At 40.8% G+C, this 26,904-nt stretch overlaps 1 protein-coding gene across 3 annotated transcripts in view; it reads left to right on the top strand.

Moving 5' to 3' along the window:
- The window catches only part of RNLS (renalase, FAD dependent amine oxidase), a 156,647-nt gene extending 131,458 nt beyond the window's left edge, over window positions 1–25,189 (top strand). The window contains exons 5-6 of one of the 3 annotated variants that reach the window (XM_058188266.1): window positions 11,388–11,563; window positions 24,555–25,189. In XM_058188266.1, coding sequence (XP_058044249.1) covers window positions 11,388–11,563; window positions 24,555–24,707 — 329 coding nt within the window. In that variant the 3' untranslated portion in view covers window positions 24,708–25,189. The remainder of the gene's footprint in view (window positions 1–11,387; window positions 11,564–24,554) is intronic. The other 2 variants (XM_058188264.1, XM_058188265.1) reach the window with 2 other exon arrangements.
- The last annotated feature ends 1,715 nt before the right edge of the window (window positions 25,190–26,904 follow it).

The following is a 26,904-nucleotide window of genomic DNA, read 5'->3' as shown; positions in this document are numbered from 1 at the left end:
AACGCCCGGCCTTGCCTCAGAAGTTTTTTTTTGTGTTCTGGGGCTCCTTTCTCCTTTTTCTTTTTAAAGGCTGCAGGCGGACGGAGGAGTTCAGGGGACTGCTTTTTAAGCAGTCGGGCTAGCAATCGGGCGGCGGCCGCTGGAGACCGCGGTCAGAAAATAATCAAAAAAAAAAAGGAAGATAAGAGAGAGGGGGGGGAGCTTGGAAGTTGCCGCGGGAGGCCTACAGACAACAGCACCAACGAAGCAGCGGCAGCCCCCTCAGGGAACCAGTGGATCAAAGGAAACTGTGAGTAGGCCAAAACGGCCATAAATTGGCGGGAGATTTTCAAAATGGCGGACGCCTGTAATACCCAGCCAGCCTTGCCTGCTTCCTCCCAGGAGGATTTAATTCTGGAGGACCCAGGAGAGGGTCCTTCTACAGCCCCTCAAGTTTCCCCTTCCAGGGGGCGAAAAGTATCCAGGGCCAAGGCCAAGAAGGGGGCACGGGCTGAGGAGAGGCGCCATAGGGTGCTAGAAAGGGTCTTCACTAAAGCCTCCAAGAGGGCTCACTGGTCCCCTTCGCCAAAACAAAGGGGGAAGCAAAATGCTGGGGCCCTTCCTGATCCCCAAGGCCCAGATCTATTCTCCCAGCCTATGCAAGGGTCTGGTTCCTGGTCTCCAGACAGGTCTTCCCCCTTGCCTACGGCTCAGGCTGGAGCTACCCCATTGTTCCGCACTCTTTCAGAGATGGAACTTCAGAATTATCCAGGTTCCCTACCGGCTCAGCCAGCAAATGTGTCCCAAGGAGTGGGAGTTCCTTTGCTCCAAGCTGATACCAGATTGCCCCAGCTACCAGTGTTTCAGCTTCCTGACTCCTTTAGTCTAATGATCCAACAGGCCATACGTCAGGAGTTAGCTCAATCCTTTCAGCGAGGAACTACGTCCTCTTCTTCTTCCAAATCCTGTAGGGGGGAAAAGAGGAGAGACACTTCTAATTCAGCATCAGCTATGTTCAGCTCTCAACGAGAAAAATCACATGAGGAGGACAGCCAGGCCTCAGTATCCGAAGAAGAGGACGAGGGTCTGGGGCCGGACCATCCTTCATTTGTGGGGCTCTTTAAACCCCACTTGTTTTGTTCACTCCTGTTCAAAGCCCTGGCAACCACGGGCTTAGGTGGTGTTCCGGCCTCCCCAGCTAATCCTCCAGCCCTGCCTAGCACTTCATCTAACCTATTCGTGGAACCCACGGTGGCTGCAGAGACTATCCCTGCACCTAAAATGTTCGTTGACGTGATCCAGCGTCAGTGGCCACATCCAGGTTCGGGCTCTAATCCCAATGCCACAGACAAAAAGTTCTATAATTGTGCTCCAGATCTTGAGAACATCTTGCAGGTCCCCACCGTGGATGCCCTGGTAGTGGCACTAACAACAACCTCTCACATCACGGGTCCAGAGAACGAGGCTCTTCGTCCGGAGAATAAAAGGGCTGACCAATCTTTGGTCAAATCCCATCAGGCCTCGGCCTGGTCAGTCAGGTCCTCCATCGCATCTTCATTTTTTAATAGAGCCTCTATTATGTGGCTCAAGCAGCTTCAGGGCCGTTTACCAGCATCAGACGTGAGGGCTCATCAGGACCTTAACAAGGTGATTGCAGCCTTAGAGTTCTCCGCTGATTCGACACTGAACGCAGCCCATTTTTCAGCCAAAGCAATCGGGTCTAGGTCACATCCCGCAGACTCTTATGGCTTCGCCACTGGCGGGTGGACACCAGAAATAAATGGCGCCTAGCCTCCTCCCCCTATGCGGGCACACACTTATTCGGCGCCTCTCTAGACCCGATCCTAGTAGAAACCAAGGACAAGAAAAAGGTGTTGCCCTCTCTATTTTGACGGGGGGAACTATGACAACAGCCTTATTTTCGCCCCTCGGCCTCCCTGGCTTTTTCTTCCTCTTCCTTTCGTGGCCAGGAATTCGGAGGGTCGGGGTTTCAACGAAGATTTTCATCGTACAGAGGAAACTCCCAACGGGCCGATCAGGTTAGAACAGGGGCCAAATTCACGGCCCGTAAACCATTCCGAGGGGGGCGGGGTAAACAGTACAACCGTTTCAAATAGTCCCGCAGCAGATCTCCCCATTGGAGGCCGGCTGGCTTATTTCTCTTCCCAATGGGATCTTTCCACTTCAGACCGCTGGGTCCGGGATACCATTCGACAGGGTTTGGCCCTGGAGTTCCTTTCCACCACCACCCCGACGGTTTTCGTTCGTTGTCCTGTTTTCTATCGCAGCTCTAGTGCTTCCCTGGTGGAGTCTGCGGTCAAACATCTGCTGGCTATCCGAGCCATTCAATTGGTCCCTATCGATCAACACAAACAGGGCTTCTATTCCAGGCTCTTTGTAGTAAGCAAACCGTCGGGGGGCTGGAGGGCTATTCTAGACCTTAAGGCCCTTAACAAATACATTGTGTACCACTGTTTTAAAATGCACTCGTTACGTTCCATCTTGGAGTGCATTAGGCAGGGAGATTACATGGCCTCTATTGATTTAACGGAAGCCTACTTACATATCCCCATTAGACGAGATCACCGTAGATTCCTCCGGGTTTGCTTCAATGGCTCTCACTATCAATACCGGGCCTTACCCTTCGGGTTGTCCTCGGCTCCCAGGGTCTTTACGAAAGTCATGGCGGTGCTAATGGCCCACATTCGGGGGATTCCAGTTAGGCTTCAGGCCTACCTAGACGATATTCTCATTCTGTCAACTGCTAAGGATACGGCAAATAGAGATATCTCTTTGACCATTGAAGCACTACAATCACACGGGTTCTCGATTAACTGGGAGAAGAGCCACCTTATCCCCTCCACCTCCATTGTCCACTTGGGTGCACAAATTGATTCACAAAGGTCGATGGTCTATCTGTCGGCCGAACGTCAGGTTAGTTTAGCCGAGTTAGGTAGCATCTCTAGGGTATCACGGTCTGTTCCCTTGGACCAACTCTCCCAACTCCTGGGGAAAATGGTGTCGTCATACGATATTATTCCATGGTCTCGCCTCCACAGTCGGCCTCTTCAGTGGTTCCTCTTGCCACACCAGAGGAAACGGTGCAGTTCATCCAAACGACGGGTGAGTCTTCCACGGGAGGTGGCCGACTCTTTGGCTTGGTGGAATCCAGAGGTGGTGGCCAGAGGCTCGGTCTTCAGGGAACCAGTGAGGGACGTGATCACCACAGATGCCAGCCTATCGGGCTGGGGAGCACATTTGAATCAACACCTGGCCCAAGGCAAGTGGTCTCCCTCAGAAGTCCGTCACGGCATCAACTTTCTAGAACTGCGCGCCATCCATCTGGCACTTCTAGCCTTCGAGGATCTCATCCGGGACAGGAATGTCCTTATCCTCACGGACAACGTGACGGCGAAGGCGCACATAAACAGGTGGGGTGGCACTCACTCTCGCTCGTTAATGACGGAAACTCTCACCCTCGGTCATTGGGCCGAATCCCACCTGCGCTCATTGAAGGCGGAACATATTGCGGGGACGGACAATTGTACAGCGGACTCCCTCAGCCGCCAGACTATCGACCAATCGGAATGGTCCTTGTCCCCGGCGAATTTCCACGAGCTGTCATCCCGCTTCGGACGTCCTCTGGTGGACTTATTCTCCTCCGAGACCAACAATCAAGTGCCTCGGTTTTTTTCGAGGTTTCCCTCTCGGGGAGCGGAGTCAGTGGACGTCCTGCGCAGCAGATGGCCTCCGGGCCTTCTCTATGCCTTCCCACCAATCCCACTGATTCCCAGGATAATACGGAAGCTCCTCACGGAGAAGGCAGAGTTAATATTGGTCGCCCCCTTCTGGCCCAGGAGACCCTGGTTTGCGGACCTGATGACTCTATCAATCCGAGAACCGTGGAGGATCCCGGACAACCAGGTGTCTCTTTGCCAGGGACCAGTTCTACATCCAGATCCGCAGTGGCTACGCCTAGCCGTGTGGAGATTGAGCGGAGCATCTTAGCTAAGGCACGTGTTCCTGATCAGGTTATCCCCACCATGCTTGCATCTCGCCGTGACTCTACCAAAAGGATTTATGAGGCCACATGGCACACATTTGAGGGGTGGTGCTCATCTCAGGGTATATTAGCCTCTTCGGCTTCGGTCTTGGACATTCTGGCCTTTCTCCAGCGAAGTCTAGATTCTGGGCTGGCGACCAATACACTCGAGACAAATAGCGGCGCTTTCCTCAGTGCTAATATGTGGTTCTCTTGTATCCCTTTCAAAAGAACCTCTCATTCAACAGTTCCTCCGGGGGGCTTCTAATGTCAATCCACCTGTTGTCCATCTTGGCGATTAAACGCGGTTCTCAATGCTCTTACTAAGTCGCCGTTTGAACCACTTAGAGAATCCTCTCTTCGGTTTTTGTCACTGAAAGTCTCCTTTCTGATAGCCATCACCTCGGCACACAGGATTTCGGAATTGTCGGCCCTATCAATTCATCATGACCTCTGCACCTTCTTCAACGATAGGGTAGTGCTCCGTCTGGACTCTACTTTCCTCCCGAAAGTTAACAGTCAATTCCATAGAGCACAAGAAATCGTACTGCCTAATTTCTGCCCAAATCCCAGACACCACTTAGAAAAGGTGTGGCACACTCTAGACGTACGGAGAGCATTGAAAATTTACATTGAACGGACATCGGCCTTCCGTAGAACAGAGGCCCTATTCGTTTCGTTCCAACAACTTTCTCTGGGTCAGAAGGTGACCAAATCGGTTCTGGCCAGGTGGATTAGGGCCGCAATTGCCACGGCATATGAGAGTCAGTCTCTCCCGGTACCACGAAAGATTACAGCACACTCTACCAGGAGCGCAGCCTCTTCTGCCGCTTGGGGAGCCCAGGCTTCAATCGAGGAGATCTGCAGAGCGGTGACGTGGTCCAATCCCTCTTCGTTCATTCGACACTATCGGGTGGACTCCTATGCGTCGGCTGACGCTGCGTTTGGCAGACGTGTTCTGCAGACAGTTTTTTCTCAACAATGACAAGCCGCCATCAACCCTCCCGGTAAGACATTGGGGCTTTGGTATGTCCCAGTCCTGACGGCCGTTTTCCCTGACTGAGAGAAGGGAACGTTGTCTTACCTGAATGTCCCTTCTTGGAGAGGGGAAAACGGCCGTCAGCCCCACCCAAGGCGACTGTCTATTCTGGGTTCAGGGGCGGGAGGGCACTAATTCTCTCTCATTTCAGTAAGACACGACGGTCTACAGTCAGCTCCTCGCCGAAAAAGCTGGAGGGAAATAGGAGGAGGCGGGGACCACAAACAACAATTTAAAAGACTCGGTCCAATCAGCAACGAGGAGAAGTTACCCAGTCCTGACGGCCGTTTTCCCCGCTCCAAGAAGGGACATTCAGGTAAGCCAACGTTCCCATCCATCTCTCCATAAAGTAGAAAACTCAGAGACATAGAGCCTCTTCTCTTTATGATGGGGTTGTCTATGAAAGATATGCAGCCAGGATCTAACAGAATTTAAATTCTTACATTATGGTCATTACTTTCTTACATTTTAGAATGAAATTGAATCAGATCTTTAAATTATACATTTAAAGATTTGATTCAATTGTCGACCAATGAATCAAATTTTTATTTTGGTCATAGGCCAGCACAAGGTAAGGAGTTACAGTCAATTAAAAACATAGAAGATATATCAGAGGCTAAAATAAATACGAAAAGCTGGAATGTGTGTGTGTGTGTGTGTGTGTGAGTGAGAGAGAGAGAGAGAGAGAGAGAGAGAGATGGATAAATGGACAGTAGATAATATACACAAAAAAACAAGTCATACAGTCCAAAAACACTTATCCAGCCATTATCCAGATTTCCTTCATTAACAGGTTTATTTTCCTAGTTTGAAAAAATACTGAAAAGATGGTAGACAATACAAGATTAAGACAAATAAAAGACAACTTTATCTAGAACCCTTTAAAATTTCATAAATGAAACATCCTCTGGATTTTTTTTGTAATAGACAGCATTAAACAGAAATGCACTTTAAAATCTCTATGAGATTAAAGTGGAAAAGAGCATTTTCTAGCAAATGCTCAAGATTAATATAGAGATAGATTTGGATTTAGATACCTCAGATAGCATGGTGCACATACTTAATTTTTTTCATAAAATGATCTATGTGTGGTTTTATATCCTTGAAATAAGAATGTACTCATTGTGATAAATATTTGTGATGTAAATCAGTAAAAGCCAAAATCTGTGCTTTTTAATGTATTTTGTCCAAAAATTAGATAATACTAGATTTCTATCTTAACAGAAACAAAATATAGAACAAACAGTTGTTTATCATTTTGGAAGTCTGCTTATTAGTTGCATTGGTTAAGTTAAAGATTATTTTTCAGGGACAGAGTTGAAATGATTATAAATTATTAACAGCAGCTCATATAACTCTATAAATCCAAAGAAAATTAAGTGAAAAGATTATGGTAATAGAATAAGAAGAATGGTTTATTCTGTTAAGCTTGCAAGTGTGGGAGTTCAAGAAGGAAAAAAAATTGCACAATAAGCTTACAGAAACTATTCTTTCATGATGGAATAACTAAGCTCACCTCTGTACTTTATTATGTACCATTTTTGATGAGTCTTGCAGAAGCATGACTATGTATTATGTGTACTTCTTTCCTTTGTTTTTGCTACCTCAATAAACATAAATTCCACATTTATAATTGCAGGAGCTGTTAATAGCCGTGTCATTCTCTTTCTAAAACAAAGCTTTCACTTAAAAACAGTCTCGGCGTTGTTTTCACTTTCATCATCTCCACCTCATCCGAAGGGCCTGTGGGGCCTAAGTCATGTGGTGCACGATATTGAGAGAAACAATTAAGCAAAACAAAGAAACAACAACAAATAAAATCTTTCTTTTTTAATGACTTACAATCTGTTCAGACAATTTGAATGTACTGAAATTAGCCTTGTCAGCTTAGCCAGGAATAGACCTAAGTAATTCCAGAAGAATTACTCTCAAATTCCTTGAAATCAGAAACCGTATTTAATGGCTCACAAAAGGCAGTACTGATTGCAAGTTGCTCAACTTTTTAAAACCTCTAAGCCCATGTATTTAATTGGGGTTGGTGTTTTTTTGTGAACATTTTATTCCATTCATTTTTGGTTTTTTTTAAAAAATGACAAGAAAAAACTTACAGACAAAAACTATATGATATCTTGCTGGGTGGATAATAACAGCCAATAGAAGCCTCCATGGCTTGATTACATACATATCCTGAAGAAACAATATTATCACTACACCTGTGGAAGGAATTGAGGTTTTTAGTATGAAAACCTCTTTTACAGCTTTCATAAATACCTTTATCCTTCTTTAGGAAGAATTACAGTAGCTAGTTTTGGCTGAAGGTCTTAAAGCTGACCTTCTCAGTAGCCTTCTTTATATCATTTCAGTATGAGGACCTGTGTAGCACTTTGATTTCAGTGTAGAAAAGCCACTTTCAAGCAGGTAAGGGATCTTTCACAGCAGTTCTCAACTCCTTAAATCACTTTTGCTACTATTATGATACATCATGACCCTCTCGATTCTCTCAGCTTTATCATGACACTGGCTGCTAAACTGAATAGTTGCCAAGCTAAAACATGAATCTTGACAGGATTAGGTCTAGAATTTCTAGTGCAATATTTTTTCAACAGGACGTTCTTTGACTTTGGATGCAATTTTCCCATACATGTGGTGCTTTGTATCAATCATCTACAAATAAAAGCTCTTTCCTATACATTTTTTCCTGATAATAATATTTGATTTCAGGGGACTCATTAGCTGCTGCTGTCTAAGCCATCACAGTCTTTGCAAATGAGGTTGAAGGAATTTTAGATAAAAGAATAGTCATTATGGTTATTTTTTAATCCCTTTGCTGGCAATAAAATAAGCAGAGGACCCTTGACAACAGAAATTTCTCTATAACAAAGAGGAATTCCTTTTTATTGATGCTCTCTTTTATGCACAGTTGCTGTATCTATTTTTCTGATTTGAATGGACTTTTTTCTATTAGCTACTTTTCCATTTGGAACAGGTCATCCTTCTCGAGAAGGCAGTGATTCTTAAGCTTCCTGAGTACTTAATGTCTGAGAAATAATCCTCTCTGGTTCTTGAGGTTTGTTTCCTTCATTATGTCTTGTGGATATACGCAACCAAACTGAGACTATACCAAATCTTTGAGCCCATTTACAATTTGACTCCAAAATAAGAACGACAAGCATGTTTGACATTTCCTCCTCATGAATGAGCTGTATGCCCGCAATCTGATGAGACCCATGTTAAGTGTAGAAAAAATACCAAATATACAAAGCACAAGAAGATGTAACTCTGTTATATCACTTTTATTTTTGGCCCGTTTCCATGTTTCTCCGCATTACTGTTCTCAGAATTCATCTATGATATTTGTCTAAAAAAAATGGTGTGGTTGTATTCAAAAGCTGATCTTGCTCAATATGTTTTGAACGTTAGGTTCCAACCCATCGTTTTAAGAACAAACTTGCTCCAATAACTCCACTGATAAATTTGAAACAATTTAGATTTAAGCCGAAGTCATAGAAAGTGTTCTGCTGCCATCCCCCCCCCAACACAAAAAAAAAAGGTGAATGAGCACAGCATCCTTTATTTATTTTACTGAAAACAGTCCCCTCTTCACCCTGGTTCAGTGCTCTTGGGCAACTCAACCCTCATCATATCCCTTTGGGGGGCAGAGAAAAATCTACAGTAGTGGCCAACATTGTAGAAATCTTTTGGGGAAAGTGTATTTTCTAAAACTAGCTAATTACACCACTTTTTTTTTAGTAGTACCATAAAATTATATATCAATGGAACAATAATTTAATCAAGAATGTAATGCAACAACTTTTATGAAGAATTTGCTATTAGAATAGCAGTTACAGTATAAAGAAGAAAAGTGAAAAAACAAGATATACAAAAATTATCACCATAGAAAAAATGGGATATCCTGCAAGACCACTGGAGGCGTTGAAATGTTTAGAACAATTGGTTTGGTTTGGTCAGGCCTTCCTCGGGGAGGACAAGCTAGGTTAACCAGCTGCACAGGAGGGAAAGTTCCTATACATTTTGTAGCTGCATTAAAGAAGGGATTTTTGCAGCTACAACTAATCGTGCCACATTTGCTTGAGTGGGGGGGGAAAAAGTAATGCTTGCAAACGTACACTTTACCAAATCATCAACTGCTGTCCAGTGGCTTTGTGTACGTTGACGATTTATTGCAGGGCACTTCTAGGTATTCTGAAATTCCAATGAAAGCAGGTGAAGAATTAAATGTTCTCAAAAAAGAAAAAAAAACATTTATTTTGCAACAAACCCATTGGCTCTCAGGGGAATTTCGGTAGCACTTAGACTTACATACCGCTTTACAGTGCTTTTACAGCCCTCCCTAAGCAGTTTTACAGAGTCACCCTAACCCCAACAATCTGGGTCCTTATTTTACCGACCTCGAAAAAATGGAAGGCTGAGTCAACCTTGAGCCTGGAGAGACTTGAACTGCTGGCTGCAGTACTGCATTCTAACCACTGTGCCACTGCAGCTCACAGAATGCTCCACCGTTTGTAATTTAATTTACAGACTTTTTTTGTAATCAATCAATCAATAAAACAAAAGATTAAACAGTTAAATCTACAGTCAGGCCAGGTAGCGCTCACACTGTGAATAACGTGCGATAGGATCAGAATAGGATGAGCATGGCCCTTCTGATCCTCCATGACCTCTCAGCTGTCTTCAATACCATCAATCATACTATCCTGGTCTGCCACTGAGGACTGGGAGAGGTGATACAGGTAGTGCTCGACTTATGACCCCAACTGAGCCCAAATTTTTGTTGCTAAGCAAGGTAGTTGTTAAGCTGTGGTGGCGCAGTGGTTAGAAATGCAGTACTGCAAGTTAACTCACTGCTCACTCCAGGAGTTTGATTCTGAACGGCTCAAGGTTGACTCAGCCTTCTATCCTTCCGAGGTCAGTAAAATGAGAACCCAGTTTGTGGGGGGGCAATATGCTGACTCTGTAAACTGCTTAGAGATGGTTATAAAGCACTGTGAAGTGGTATATAAGCTATTAAGCTATTGCTAAATGGATTTTGCCCCATTTTGCAACCTTTTTTGCCACAGTTGCTAATCACTGCACCTGTTAAGTGAATCATGCATTCATTAAGCAAATCTGGCTTCTCCCGTTGACTTTGCTTCTCAGAAGCCAGACGGATGGTTACAAGTGGCAATCACATGACCCCGGGACAGTGCAATGGTCTGGGGTCATGTGATTGAGCGTCTGAATTCTGATCGCATGGCCATGGGAATGCTGCAATGATCATAAATGTGAAAACCAGTCATAAGTGGTATTAAATGGTATTTTAATCTGTATATTGTAATGTTTTATTTTTGCCTGTACACCGCCCTGAGTCCTTCGGGAGAAGGGCGGTATAAAAATTAAATAAAATAAATAAATAAATAAATAAATAAGTCACTTTTCTCAGTGCCATTGCAACTTCAAACAGTCACTAAATGAATGATTGTAAGTGGAGGACTACGTGTACAGTGGTTCTCCTTCCTCTGTTCTTAGTAATTTTGAAGGGGTGGGTGGTTGGGTTTGAGATTCTCCGCCTCATGGTTGTATTCCGTCACCCTTCTATTTAATGTGGAATGAAGCTACTTTGAAAGGTCACCCATCCTTTTCCAGGAGTCAACACTGACTCAAAGCAACCCAAAATATATTACAATGTTGTTGTTTATTATTTTGATTTCTTTTTCCTACTGCATTGGTGTTTAGGCAACTTTTTCCTATTGTATTGGAGTTTAGGCAATTTAGAATCGTGTATAATAGAAGAATGTATGTGGTATCCCCTGACTTACAAACACAGTTGGGACCAGAATTTTGATCACTAAACAACACAGTTGTTAAGCAAATCACATGGTTATTAAATGAACCACGCTGTCATTAAATAAACCTGTCCTCCCCAATTGACTTTGTTGGAAACCAGTTAAGAAGGTTTCAATTTATGATCACGTGACTGCTAGATGCTCCAATTATCATAAATGTGAGCCAGTTGCTAAGAGCTGGAATTACAATCACATGATTACAGGGGTTGTGTAAAAATCATAATTTGGAGGACAGGTAATAAGTCACATTTTCTAAGACTGTTGTAACTACTAAGAACCATCTTTAAATTAGCGGTCATAAATTGAGGACCTGTAAATCTAACCAAAACTCACAACCAGTAGCAGTATTTTTTTTCTTCTTTATCATCATTTCCTAGAAGGATAGATATCCTTAATTAAATCTTCTAATTTTGAGCATAAGAGATCCATAAAGGGAATGTCATTGGTGCCATTTGTAGACATCTTCCTGCTTTGTCTCTTACAGAATCACCTGATACTGCTCCATCTGTTGTTGTTCATACCACTGTATCTTTTGGAACTGAATATTTGGAATGGGACAAAGAAAAGGTCCAGCAGTTGATTATAAATGAATTGAAAACCATAATGCCTCATTTGCCTGAACCAGCAAGTATCAAATGCCAGAAATGGAGATATTCTCAGGTAATTCCTAATAACAGTTTACAATATTGAATTTTGGTCAGACATTGAACTAGATCAGTGGTTCTCAACCTTTATAGTGCTGCGACCCCTTTAATACAATTCCCCACGATGTGGCGACCCCCAACCATAAAATTATTTTCGTTTTGAATTTATCACACCTGAAGCCGTATTGGCTAGCGATCTGAACTGCTTGCGATTGCCTTGAGGACGGAGGCATTAAAGTGGAGACTCCTCCCCTATTAAGTTTATCACGCCTGAAGCCAAATTAGACTAGCGATTGGGAGTGATTGCAGCTGGCTTGAGAGGGAGACATCAGAGCAAAGATTTCTCTCTTTTTTAATTCATCGCATCTGAAGCCGAATTCGGCTAGCGATTTGAAGAGCCTGCAGCTGGCTTGTGGAGTCAACCATTGGAGCGTGATTCTTTGACTCGCAAGTATACTTCCCATATTTCCGATGGTCTTAGGTGACCCCTGGCAAATCGTCATTTGACCCCCCAACGGGGTCCCGACCCACAGGTTGAGAACCGCTGAACTAGATAATCTCCACTGAACCTTCCAATGATTCTAAAATGTATAAGTCAGTTACCAGCCAATTATACTTTATTCAAAGCAGGCAAATTTAATTTCTGCTGAAGAGTCACACTGCTTTTTGCACATCTCAGTAACTATTGACAATAATGTATTAAATGCTTTGGAAGGTTGGTTAAAGGCAAATTGCTTCAGAGCAATCTGGGAATTTGTATTGTATCTTCATTAGTATCTTGATAAAACAAGGGTGACCAACTATAAGCACAAAACTCCTACATTGTATAAAAGGGGGACTCTCAGGAAATATAGCATACTTAATTTACTTATACAATTGTGTCTTTATTATGTAATGTGTAGTTCCCAGAAGGCTGATGGCTAAAAAGATGGAATATAAATTGAAATATTAAATAATAATGTATTCAGAGAGTAACACATATCTGATATAATGGAATCAAAATAAGCCCAAGAGCAAATGTTGTTACTGTGCATTGGACTTAAGTAGCTGGCATTGCCATAGGTGCAGCAAGATATAAGCAAAGTTTCAACAGAAAGTTTTCTAGCAAAAGTTGTCAAGAACAAAACCGGGTGACATAAAAGAAATGAGAACTTTCCAGTGTAAAGAAAAAGGCTTTATTTTAAGATAGTTTTGAGCAATCAGTATTAATAAACATTATCTAACAGTATACTAAAATAAGAAGTATTAAATCATAGTCTAAACAGCAAGTAAAAATAGCAATAACAATAAAAGATTATCTTTAAACCTTGGGAACAAAAACACCTAGAAGATAACAGTGTTAGCTGAAATAAAAAATAAAAAGAGTCTGGCAAAATCAAATCACTGCTTGTTCTCATACCAGCTAGTCTATTTCCAACAAAGGCTATCAAGATGTATGTGAGTAGAACACCATCAATAGGTGAGGGCAATTCTAGTCTTCTGTTGTGCTTGTGCTATTAGACTAGAATAACAGAGTTGAAAGGGACCTTGGAGGCCTTGTAGTCCAACCCCTGCTCAGACAGGAAACCCTATACTATTTTGGGCAAATGGTTGTCCAATCTCTTCTTAAAAACTTCCAGTGTTGGAGCATTCACAACTTCTGGAGGCAAGTTGTTCCACTGATCAATTGTTCTAACTGTCAGGAAATTTCTTATTCGTTCTAGATTGCTTCTCTCTTTGATTAGTTTGCATGCATTGCTTCTTGTCCTGCCCTCAGGTGCTTTGGAGAATAGCTTGACCCCATCTTCTTTGTGGCAACCCCTGAGATATTGGAAAACTGCTATCATGTCACTCCTGGTTCTTCTTTTCATTAAACTAGACATACCCAATTCCAACAACTGTTCTTTATATGTTTTAGCCTCCAGTCCCCTGATCATCTTTGTAATTTTTTGTAATAATCTTTGTATTATATTGAAGTACATGGCCTCTGGCCCTACAGTTACTATATACCCATTGTTACAAGTTGCCATTGTTGGCTTTGTCTTCATGAATTTGTACAATACCATTTTAAAAAGAATCCCACTTGATGATCATTCCTCATCCTTTGGAAGAAACTTCAACTCCATCACAATATTACTTGTACTCCCTCCATGACCAAAATAGTGTTTTCTGATTGAGACTAGATTTCTACAATGTGATGTGCGGGGACCTGTCTTGGTAGAGTTCTCAGAAATGAGACAAAAGAATAAAACATATTAGCTGAATAGACAGAGAACTTGTGAAGTCCCTTCTGACTAATGCCTAGTTGAAGTCCATTTTAATGTGTTGCTATGAGATTTTAAAGCCCTTGGCCTTTGCTCCATGATGCATAATGGATTGCTTTCTCTCTATAATGCCTGTTTGCAGCTGTTCCTTGTATACCAGGCATCCTTTGAAGACTACCTGGGACAGGATAATGGTTTGTTGTGGCCCTGAAGCTTGGAATATCCTTCCCAAACAAAGTATTTTAATTCGCAGAGTTGTGCACACAAAAAAAGCTCTTGTGCATAAATACTCTTGAGCAGGGAAGGGAGATTGTTTTTGTGTGGGTGCTCTTTTGGTTGTTATGCTGTTTATCTGACTTTTATGTTTCTAATTATTGAATTTGATTGTGGTTTACTGCCTTAGGGTGCTAGTGATGTAAAAGAGAGGCTGTAAATATGTTCAAAGACAAAACTGCAGTGGATATCTTTGTCAAGTAACCTCACTGTTGCTGAAATTGGAGGGGGGGGGGGACCTAGAAGAAATGCCAAATAAATTGGAACACTTTTAGTACTCTATGCTAGAGAGAAATAAAGGGAATAACACAGAACATTTTTTTCAGTGGTACCAAGCAAACATTGCTTTCTCTTTTCAGTGCACCAAAAGAAGTGTTAGCATGTACAATCAATCTAGCAGTTAGCAAAACAAATGGGAGGAAAAATAGTTAAAAAATACCAGATGGAAAGTGAAGAAAATACCTTCTTTAGACTTTTTTTTTTGGATTTGTTAGTTTTGCTTTGTCTCTTCTGGATCAAAGACTCCTTGCAACTGAATTACAGATGTCAGGCTTACCACTCTAGTTTCTCCCTCCTGTCCTAAAAACTGGAAATCATAAAGACTCATTCTTTAAAGAGAGACAGTTTTTTTTTAAAAAAACTCACAAGATAATAAGCCACTTGCCCTCTTGGTGTAACCCAGGGTTTTTCCCCACCTAACCCCAAGAGGAACATACCCTGACAATTTCTCTTTTATCACCACATCCCAAATCAGTAGTTTCATTTGTCCCAGCCCAGGAGGGCAGGAGACATAAGTCATACTTAATAGTGTAGGTAATTAAATAAATATGAATTCTCTGTCTTTTTCAGGCACTCTCTTAAAAGGATCAAGCCTGTTGTTTTTTCTTCCCATTACCTCAGATAACAAATCAAATAACTGCAGTGACTTGAAATAAGAGTGATATCATATTCTACCAATTCAATGATAAGTGCATAACGAGGTGGGGAAATGTAGCTAAATACCTACCAACTCTGAATTTAGTGTTACTACAGCAAGCAAAGCAAATTTCCTTAAAATGAGCAGGTGAATTATTTGGTGGTACAGGTAGTCCTCAACTTACAACTTAAAATTGGGACCAGAAGTTCCATTGCTAAGCAATACAGTTGTTGAGTCACGCCCAAATCTTTTTGCCATGGTCATTAAGTGAGTTAGAATCATTAAGTGAATCTGGATTCCCCCATTGATTTTCCTTGTCAGATGCCCCCTGAGGTCACAAAGGGTGATCGCTTCATCCTGGGATGCTATAACCATCCTAAATACATTCAGTGGCCAAGCAACCAAATTTGATCACATGACCATGGGGATGCTACAGTGATCATTAAGTGTGAGGACCAGTGGTAAATCACTTTTTTCAGAGCTTATTGTATTTTTAAATAGTCGAGGACTACCTGTAATTAGTGTTTTGTTCTGGAAAAGAGTACAACTTTAAAAACAAATAGAATGTTCATCTCTAGAAATAAGATATGAATTTACAAATATAAAAAGAGTATACTCATCAAAAATTTGAAATTGCTGACCACTTAGCAAAGCTATATAACTTGTCCCTCAAATTGGCCTCAATGAAATAGGATTGGAAAGAAGCTGTTTGAACAAATAGGGACTAAGAGGAGACTTGAGAAATGATAAGAGTGGTCAGCTTAAAGTCTTTTCTGGCCTAATTGGAAAAAGTCATCAAATTAAAAAAACAACTAAGCATATTATAGAGGAACAAGCTTTGCTGAAGGAAAATCAGTATGAATTCTACAAAAATAAATCCCGCCTCCACCTGAAGATATTTGAATATCAGCAGGCATTCTAGGATGGATGTGGCTGACTCAGTACTGTGGGCTTGAATTTTCAAAAATTCCCTGACAAAGTTCCTAACAAAAGCTATTGACTAAATTTAAAAGCCATGATCTAAGAAGACTTTTTTCTTTAATGGATCACTGACTGCTTAAAAACAGAATGGGCATTTTTGTCAGGGGAAGAAAGAATGAAATGGAGTCCCTGAAGGATCTGTTCATAAATTTTCTTGAATTCAGGACATGTAGTAAACTGGCTAAGGTGTTAATGTTACCATATATTTAATAGAAGAGAAAACTAATAGTATCTATCAAGAGCTTTGGAAGGATCTCTTTCAACTGGATGAGCGATCAACTAAATGGGAAATGCAATTCAATTTTTATAAGTTTGACCCTAATTTCACAAAAAGAGCCAGTTTCGGATAGTGGTTAAGGCATCAGACTAGACACTGGGAGACTATGAAGTCTAGTCCTGCCTTGAGTACAAAGCCAGCTGAGTGACCTTGGGCCAATCACTTTCTCTTAGCCCTAGGAAAGGAGCAATGGCAAACTACTTCTGAAAAATCTTGCCAAGAATAGTGCAAAGGCTAATCCAGGCAGTTGCTAGGATTCAAAAAAATGACTTGCAGGAACCCTCCTAACTTCACAAATACTTTAAGGAGTGTGTATATAACTATCCAGGAAGAAAATCCTGGCAAGCTAGTCGTTAATTCAATTGATATTTTTTTTTTTTTTTGTTTGGCTGCCTCAATCTAGACAGCTCTGAACAGCTTTACAAAATTGTAACAGCAATAAGTATGAAATGACTCTAGCAACACAAACTGATTGTTCTGGAAGCAAAAAACAAACCATCCAAATTCCCTACAATTCCGAGAGCTCTTCCATATATCTAATCCAAGACCTGCAAAAAAGTTAGTTTTTTTATAGAGTGCTTGAAGGTGTCTCCAAAAGGATATTATTTCTGACAGTAGATTCCACAACTGAGACCATCGATCTATCTTCTCAGTCCCACTAAATAATTGCTTAATTGGTGGGGCCCAAAGCAAACAAACTGTGGGATTGCATAAAATAGACATTACAAGAATAGTCAGCCCTCCAGATATATGTGCCCTTTGCCATATATAATGAGCACCTTGAATTGCACCTGGAGGCCAAATATTAACCACTGCAACTCACGCCGCAGAGACGTTAAAATATAGACACAGCAAGGATTGCTCATCATTGCTTTTACATAGACCTAAACTGCAATCTAATAAGTGTTTTTTGAATGTCATATTTTTAGCCCTTGTAGCTTAGTCCTGCCCACACTGAATTCTGCCCACACTGTCAGCAGACCTGCATGGTTTCTTTTCTCACCAGTCTGTCTTAGAACTAGCACAACTGAACCTAGAATCTTCTGCAGGCAAAATATGTGCTTCATGTGGGGGACAGCTGAGATAACGCTGCTTGAAGCATCTTTAAGTTTAATTAAAGTTGTAGTCACAGTGAATGTTAGTGTATGGATAGCGATTTTTTTTTAAAAAAAAAAAAAGATGTGCAGCAAATGGGAAGGGCATATAAGAGTTTTTTGTCCAAATGACAGCAAGAATGAAAAAAGTTGATTTCTACATCCCAGATTCAAATGATTTCAACAATGTAATGCACTGTCTACTTTTTACATTTAAGCAAAGAGGTCATATTAAATAACAACACCCATTTTAGTCCATTCTTTCTTTGGCCAAAAGTGAATGCTTCAGTCACTTGGGCAGTGCAATTTGTCCAAGTAGCTGGGAGTAAATACGCTGGCTTGTCATGGACCCAGCACTAGCTGATTTAGTGGGGGATCCAGCTGTTAGAATGCTGAAAATGTGAAAAGGTCTCAAGATCCTGGAATTTTGTGCCACACTATGCACGTCTTTCTCAGAATTTCAGAGTTGATTGATTGATTGATTGTTTGATTGACTGATTATGTGCCATCAAGTCATTGTCAACTCATAGAGACCACATAGATTTTCTCCGTGACAATCTGTCCCTAATTTGGTCTGTCGGGTCTTCCAACGATGCATCCATTACCATTATAACTGAATTAAACAAAAAAAGAGTTGGAAGAGACCTTGGGGGTCTTCTAGTCCAATCTAAGAAGGAGAAACTATACTAGTCTAACTATACTAGTCTGGACAAATGACTGTCCAATCTTTTCTTAATCTCCAATGATTTATTTATTTATTTATTTATTTATTTACATTTATACCCCGCCCTTCTCCGAAGACTCAGGGCGGCTTACACTATGTTAAGCAATAGTCTTCATCCTATTTGTATATTATATACAAAGTCAACTTATTGCCCCCAACAATCTGGGTCCTCATTTTACCTACCTTATAAAGGATGGAAGGCTGAGTCAACCTTGGGCCTGGTGGGACTTGAACCTGCAATAATTGCAGGCAGCTGTTGTTAATAACAGGCTGTTTAGCAGCCTGCGCCACTCAAGGACCCATATGATGGAGCACCCACAACTTCTGAAGGCAGCCTGTTCCACTGGTTAATCGTTCTCTCTCTCAGGAAATTTCTCCTTAGTTCTAGGTTGATTCTCTCCTTGATTAGTTTTCATTGATTGCTTCTAGTCCTGCATTTGGTGCTTTGGAAAATAGGTTGTGGCAGCCCCTCAAATATTGGAACACTTCTCCAAATATCCACTGTGATGCTTATTGTCCTTTTCTTCTCTTTACTTCTACTTTTCTCAACCTTCCCTAGACAGCTAAATCTTTGCATAATGAGTCTAAACATAATTATAGCCTCAGAGATCATAAATATATGTCCTTAATTTCAATGCATGGTTGAAGACAATAATTCTGTAGCATTTTGTGTATATATTAAATGTATATCCTACTTTTCATTCAGGAGCATTCCTCCTACTACTATTTTTCCACCCAGCAACAACAATTCTGGTAGGTTAGGTTGGGAGAGAAAAATTGACCTAGAGGACCTCTGTAGTGAGGATGGGCTTGAACCTTGCTGTGTTCTGGCATTAGAGTAATAAGAATGAATAGTGAATTGTACTGGGGCAATAACCAAAATAACAACTAAAATATGTTTATAGTTTTATAATTGATTCTGCCTTCTGTAATAATAACTATTGTAATTCTGCTGCTGTTGCTAATCTATTATGATCGATACAATTCTCTTAAGATATTGCCTTTTTTTATCCTTTGGCCCTCAGACACACCTTTTCTGTTTGAAAGAGAAGCATCCAAACCTTTTGACTATTGAAATGGAAAATCTCTTCCTTTAACAAACCAGCTGATTTGTCAGCACATAGCCAATCCTGACTGATCTTGAGATGTTAAATGGGTTGGAGCTGGTTATTATTTTGACTAGAGTCTACTCCTTAGGAAACAATGGGAGTCACCCTTCTTAAGAGAAGACAATTACTCAAATCACTAATGAATTGTTACCAAGAGAACAAGAAGTCACCAGGAGCTAAGACCAACCCGAGGGAGACTTTATCATTTCTCCTTTTAGCAACAAAGGAAGCCCCAGGTTTTTGTGGCTGCTGCCAGCTCTTTCCAGAATCTGATAAGAATGAAGAGTAGGGAAGAAGTAAGGAATAGGGAAAGTTCTGTTTATGTCATAGAAGTCAGTGATGACTTAAAAACAGTAGTAGCAGCAAATGTTATTGACAGCCCTCCTTCATATTAATAGAAATTATAAATGTCAAGTTATGTCTTTTTTTCCCCAAATTCAAACATAGTCCAAAAGTTCAAAAAGTAAAGCAGAACTAAGAAGACAAGCTATTTACAAACTGAGATATCATTATTTTGCCAGTGGTGGACTAAACTTCACAATACAGAGTTCTGAACTTAAGTGTGCACACATACACAAAAAGAGAAGTAGGCCTAGGATGGAGGATACCTAACCTGATCATTGTATATGTAAGCAGGAATGTAGGCCTACCACAAGCTGAACATTAAAGCATGATATGGTTGCAAAAGAAAATGTAATTGCAGCCTTCAATTAGTAGAATCATGTTTTCCAAGTCAGAAGTAAGAATACCAAATTAATCTTCATTAATTAGACCTTATCTGGAGTTCTAGGTCTGTTTTAAGACATTGATTATTCATAGGACATAGCAAAGGATGTCAGAACAATATTCTACAAAAGGAAGAATTTGGGTTTTTATTATAAGAAAAAAAGCAGATGGAGTAGGGGAAGGTTAATCTAATATGATTGCTTCCATAAGGAAAAAATGTATTTTTTGTTGTCGTAGAAGGCAACACTTCATTTATTGGATTTAAGTCATGTTGAGCTAAGAATGAATGGATGATGCATGGATATCGACTGAATGCAACAGTGATTACTATAAAACAAGAATGTGCAGTGCTTTAGATCAGGGGTCTCCAACACCCCGGCCATGGCCCACTTCTGGGCTGTGAACCATTCAGAACCAGACAGTGGGAGTGGCGGGTGAGCATGCACACATGGGCATCCTCACTTGTGCCAGCAGCGGGCAAGCATGTGCACGCGCTCTATTTGCACAAGTGGGCCCAAGCGTACGCCACTTGCGCAAATGGAGTTGTGCACAATAATCCCTGCCACTTGTATGGAACCATCCTCTTCCTGCTCCTCCCCCCAAGCTGGCCCTCAGAGCCGGAAGGGTTGGGAAAGTCTGGTTTAGATGATTAGAGAAAATGAGCGAAAATCACATTGCAAAACAAATACTATGTGGAGGAAGATGAAATGAGTTGAAAGAAAGGGGATGACTTAAAAAGCTGTGGTTGGATGGAGTCAGTGAGATTTTGGAAAAGAGAGAGGAGAACTTTACGGAATAAGTAATGCATGAGGCAGGATATGTAAATATCTCTCCCCTTGAGGTCTTCAAACAGAAAGTTGAGTTTTTTTCATCTTTGTACTATTTAGAGAATTGGATGAAATCAGGTGGAGTGCCTCCCCTCCAATTCTGACTCATTCTTTCCTCTGTTTTATATGCTTCCTCAAATTCTTAGTTTTTAATGCAGCTGAGTAAAAAATTCTTCTTGGAGTTAACTTGCTTTGATATTTTTTGCATATTGCACCTAGGCACTGTCCTAGCTGCTATGTTGCTGCCCATTTCTTTGGAGAAGCTACAACTTTAAATATTGCAATTTAGCACTGCCTTGTAGTATAAGGAAAAAGACCAGTAGTGTTATGTATATTAATCTGAGCTCCTGGAGGAAAGGAAAGGTGGGATACAAGTCTAATAATTGAAACTTTTTGCAATCCTTTAGTTTGGATGCCTATAAAGATGTCTTAGGGGATGGAGTGAAAAAAGTCAAGATGGCATCTATAGACACATAATTGAACCCCCTCTCTTTTTGTGGCATGTAAAAAATGTCCAATGCACAGATGTTATCTGGAATTTTTCTCTCCCGTGGATGCTCCAGAATGACTGGACCAAGCAACAAGTTGGCATTGATGGTCAAATGTTCCCAAGTCAAATGTTCCCAACCTCCAGGCCATAGGCCACTACCAGGCTGTGGTCTGTTCTGAACCAGGCCACACAATGCACAGCTGCACATGCACAGCTCAACTTGCACATGCCAGCCTGTCGCTTCCGCGAGCCGGTTCCTCTCTCCCACCCACCCCCCAACCCGCCAGGCCACCAAGCCATAAAGGTTGGGGACCACTGGTCTAAATAGAACCAGAGGAAACAGGAAATGGACACCAAGCGCTGTTGTGAGTAGACAAAAGGGTCAATCAACAGAGCTACGGTGGGAAGCAGCCTGGAAAAAGCGAGACATCGGCTGCGCACAGCTGCATGAGCTTGGGAAGATTAGAGGAAAATCAGTGCGAGATTGGATAAGTAAATCTGTTGCTTTGCTTTTGGGTTTGAATGTTTATATCTAAGATGGTTCCCATTTGATTGATGGAGTTATTTGCAACGTTTGCTTACCCACAAAAAAGGGGCAGAAGAGACTGTTGTGTTACACTTGAGCAGCAAAGGGTCAGAGTGGTATAAGGAAAGCTGAGGTTAAAGGAAAGGATTATTGGGTTGGTGTTTGCCTGCCCTTTCAGCTGCAGTCAATTTTGCTGGAGAGATTTCTGTAACATTCCCACTATTTGGTAAGCATCCGCCTAGTGAGAGATAAACTATTTGCATATCACTCCTTTGATCACTGTCAGTGCCTTTGATAAAAGATAGTCAACGCTTTTGCCCTGTTGACATTAATCTGTGGATCTGTCCTCTTTAAAAGCCCAAATTCCATATCTGTAAACATGTAAACAGCTATTTCCAGTTGCATCAGCAGTAATGGCCATCTATGTTCCTTTTTATTTATACTGTACTCTTCCTTCTATAAACAGGCCAATTGATGCTGAAAGGAATCTGCTCCCCTCCTTTCCCAGCAAAATTAACTCAAAGAAAAAAAACATGTCACACGTCTATTTTGCTTGGAATAAGGCAGTGCCATTTCTCATTATTTAGGCCATTCTTTTAGCGTGAGTTACAAAGTAAAGGATGTACGTCCTTTGAGTTTAGACTCTGTACTTCCCCTTCTTGTGGATTGCAACATGTTCCTCGCTGCCACTGTTCCTTCCTATTGCTTCTTCCCCTTCCCCCTCCCCAATTTCTTTCTTAAATAATGCTGAATGTACAACTTTGCACAGTGGGAATAAAGCAAATGGGGAGGGAGAACTGGAGACAGATTTCTGGGCTTACAAAATTGTTGCTGTGGTCCTATATTTTTCTAAAAAGTACTCACTTCCCTCTATGTCTTTTTGTTAAGTGACTTGGAAGAGGCAGATACACTCAGGAAAATTCATCAAGTTGTAATGTAATAGGATATTTACCTTCACAAAAGATTTTCTGACATCCAGCCAAGGCCCTTTGCTCCCTGGATCAATGAGGGAGTTAATACATTGTGGGAACACCAGAGAGGTCAATTTATGTAATGGCATGTAGGAATGACCTTGGGAGACCAGGCTAAGAAATTCTGCCTAGGGAGATGCTGCCAGATAAGAGGAAGCATAGCCCACAACTGCATAGTAGGTGGAGCAAAAGCCCCCCCAAGTTATCAGGCTACAAAAGTGATGGCAAGAGAACAGTACTTTCAGACTTGTAAGATTTGGTTAACATAGCTTTAAAATAAAATAGAATTAGCTTACCTAGTCATGTTTCCTATCTGATTTATCTGGTGAGGTTGATACTAATTTTGCAAATCTGAAAATAAAATTCTTCCACTTGTCACTTTTGCAGCCCAATAACTTAGGGAGAGTTCCCGCTACGAGCCTCTTGCTCCTCCCACTATTCAACTGTGGGCTATGCTTCCTCTTATCTTATCTTTTTCCTAGACCGTATCTCTTTACCTGGTCCCCCAAGGTCATTCCCACATATCATTACAATTTGCCCCCCTCCAAATTTAACCCAAATGGAACCAGTCATGCCTAACTCAATCAAGTTCATCAAGTCATGGTAGCACTGGTGCTCAGGCGGTTAATCTATTTTGCCTAACTAGTTCTCCAAGAAGAAACAGCTGAAGCAAGGCCATTACAAAACTTCCTGCCAAAGTTAGACCATTGTGGAACACACACCTCCCAAGGATAAATGAGCTTCAATGGCCAAGCCATGCCTTCTGCTGCTTGCCTGGCCAATGGACTAGTGAAGTCCTAAAGCCTTGTCAGTGATTTCCTAGCACGAGAGTTCATGGGATTCTGGAAGTGAAGAAAGCCCATTCTCCAGTTGGTAAACATTTACCAAATATTGTTTCCTCCAATACCACAACTAGGAACCAATAGCTCAAACTTTTGTTGCCTGTCCTACAAATGTATTCTGTACCCTTTTGGGGGAATTCAGCTCTTGGGACAAAGAAATACAGGTTTTTGAGAGGGATGCTGATTAAGATGCTATTACAGTACAGATATCCAAAGTTTCATCTTGGTTTCCTCACTATAAAAACATACAGAATTTTCTCACTGTATCTGCTTAATATTACCAACGTCCTGCTGAGAAAGGTATTTCCATCCCTTCGTTTGCAGGCCACACCTGTGGCTAATGGGAAGGAAGATTTTGTAAGCCTCCTGTTGCGCAGTGACTCTGTCCTTGTGGGCTAGTTAGGTGGAGACATTATTCACTATGCTTGTCACTGCCTCACTTAGAATAAGATTAGGATCAGATTATTGATGGTAGGTTAATTCAAGGCTTGGATCTCGAATGGTTTCTTTCCAAATGACTGTAGTTTACTGCTTTGTCATCATTTACACTCAAAAATGATTCTTTGGGTTCTTTATCACAGCCCTGGCTTTATTTTGTTTTAATCTGTTTGTATGTATTGCTCTTTTTATTGCCACATTTTCCTTTATTGTTGTTTTCTTTTATTGTATTCTATGCATTTGATTAAGATCTATGTTTATAACAGTAAAACTTGCTTTATTTTTTATGTATGCTTTTATGCTTTATTAATACTTCTCTATATTAACCATACTATATTAAATGACACAATTTAGCTTTATTTTAATTAGCCAAGATTGTCTACTTGCTGTTCCTGGCCTACACAATGCCCAAAGCATGGCAAAACGTGAAGCATGAGATGTTTGTTCTTGTAGACGTTATTAAAACTGAAGCTATTACTTACAGCTAGCATATTTCCTTGAAATACTTCTTACCTGCATTTTAGGAAGTGTAATTAGTAGCTTCTCATTCTTGTATGTATTCTATTACAGGTTACAGGTGCTTTCTCTGGAAGTCCAGGACAAATTACTCTTCACGCGAAACCTTTTCTCATCTGTGGAGGTGATGGATTTGTTCATTCCAATTTAGACGGGTGCATAGATTCAGCCATAAGTGTTGTGAAGGCTTTAAAGGCCGGTTTGTAGGATTTTGATTGTTTTCTCTCCGAATGTCAGTTCGTTTTTATGATGAGTTATATACATTGATATACCAATGAATAGGCGATTGACATACCAGTCCTCTGTTTAAAAAAAAATAAAGAATGGAAGTCTTGAAATGTCGCACAGATTTATTGCAAGAGAAGAGGATGTTGCTTATTTATTAGCCCTTCCATGAAGGCACTAATGTGATAGCTTTTCTGTCTTCCCGGTGTGTCAGGGATATATGAAGAATGGATGTATTCCTCCCTGGTTACCCCCTTAAATTGCTGAAAATCTCACACTATGAGAACAAAAGGGAAGGAATCTTAGCTTATTTCCTTAATTATTGCAAGCCCAGACCTACACAAGGAACTTACTGTGGTACCTTTCCCATTCATATTCACATGATAAGATAGCTATTCTAGATGTTTTTAATTTATTTTATTTATACACACACACACACACACTAAATTAATTTAGAAACCACCCATCTCCCTCACAGAATGACTCTGTTTGGTTTGTGAAGTCTTGAAAAATGTAAGACTGACTTGATGTTACTTTTCTACAGACAAACAGGATGCATTGCTTTTCTACACAATTACATGAGAAACTCACAAAAGCTATATTATCTAATTGTGGAAGAATGGGAAATGTGTACAATGGGTGTAATTATTTTCCTGGTTATAAGACAACAATGAAAGTCTCTAAGAGTCCATTGTGAACTCCGATTTTCACAAAAATTGACAGCTCCTAATGCTGTCAATTGCATTTCAAATGACTACCTGTTCTTCTTTTCCCACAATGAGCAAAATAGGTCTTGCCTCCTAATACGTGTGCAAAGACTGTGCTCCAATTTCTTTCTGATAGGGATAAAAAAAAATGTGTCATTGTCAATCCTATAAATGGGTCAGCCTTAAAATCTCTCTGCTGTACAGATGAAAGAATTAAGAGGATAGAAAAGAATTCTAAGTAGATTTGTGTCTCTCGCAAGAAATGTATTTCACTCGAATTTGTTACCTTGTAGTGTTAACTGTCATATATTTTCCTTTTATTTGGGTTGCCAAAACTACTAAATTTCAACAAATTTAAACGAATGAACAGTGATGGCAAGGCATTTCCAAGAACTCAGTGTTTTTTTGACCAGATAATTGTGTGTTCCAAACAACAATTTCCAAGGAACTCCAAGATTTTCAAGTGGTCAAAGACTACCGTGGAAAAGAGAAAATAGCTAACTCTGTAACACTAAATTTTCTGATTTCCACGAATGCTGGGTTACAACTTGTAAGCATCCCCAGAAAGTGTGAATATAATCAGGATGAAGAATCACTGTATTTCAGCATCTGGCCTCACTATGGTAATCTCTGCTCTTAGCATAGTAATTGAGCCTTAAGCTGAAAATCCCAGTATAAGTCTCATTCATTGAACTGCAATTGTAAATCTAGTTTGAAAGCAAGGGGAGAAAGTGGTCTGGTTTAGGGCTGTGGTTCTGAACAATATTCTTTTATCCATATCAAAAATCAGAATCCTTTTAGGTCCTTATTATTTTTTTTAAAAAAAGCATGTTGTGTTCAACTGAGGAGTGGATCATTCTCTAATGCAGAATAAATAGTGAGCCCAGGCTTTGTCAGCGTAAAACTTTACGATGCCTCGTTGGGAAAGCTCAATTAACAAACTGTCAACCCACATGTCCTGTTCAGGTGCTGAGGATGACAAATGATCACAAGTGACCAGTATTTTTTTCCCCACCCTGAATGTTTTCCCGCAGGCAGAAAATTACCTTTTCCCATCCTCCCTGCCCCCACACAAATAAAAAAAAAAGGAGTAAGACAATGGTATTTTAACAAGATGAGTTGTTCAATCTAGCATTTGCAAAATGATCAGTGACCTGGGCAGACAAAGATCACACGGGGGAAAATAGAATTAAATCTTTTCTTGGTATTTGCAGAGGAAGATTATTTATCAGATGCCAGTCTCTCATTTCATTCTTTCTAGATGCAGAGAGCTAAGCACTAAACTTCCAGACAAAGTCAGTGATTCATCACATACTACTGAGAGACTTCAATTAGCAGTTAATTGAAAATCACTCCAATTCAGTTTTGTGTCTTCTACACTTTCCATCCATTTATTCCCATCTTACACACTACTACAAAACAGTCATCGTGTCTCTCATCAACATTCTCAAAGGAATCTGTTCAGCTGCTGG

The sequence above is a fragment of the Ahaetulla prasina genome, chromosome 6 (assembly GCF_028640845.1).
Source record: "Ahaetulla prasina isolate Xishuangbanna chromosome 6, ASM2864084v1, whole genome shotgun sequence".
Taxonomy (NCBI): Eukaryota; Metazoa; Chordata; class Lepidosauria; order Squamata; family Colubridae; genus Ahaetulla; species Ahaetulla prasina.
The sequence above is the reverse complement of the archived record's forward strand: the minus strand, read 5'-3'. Positions and strand labels throughout refer to the sequence as shown.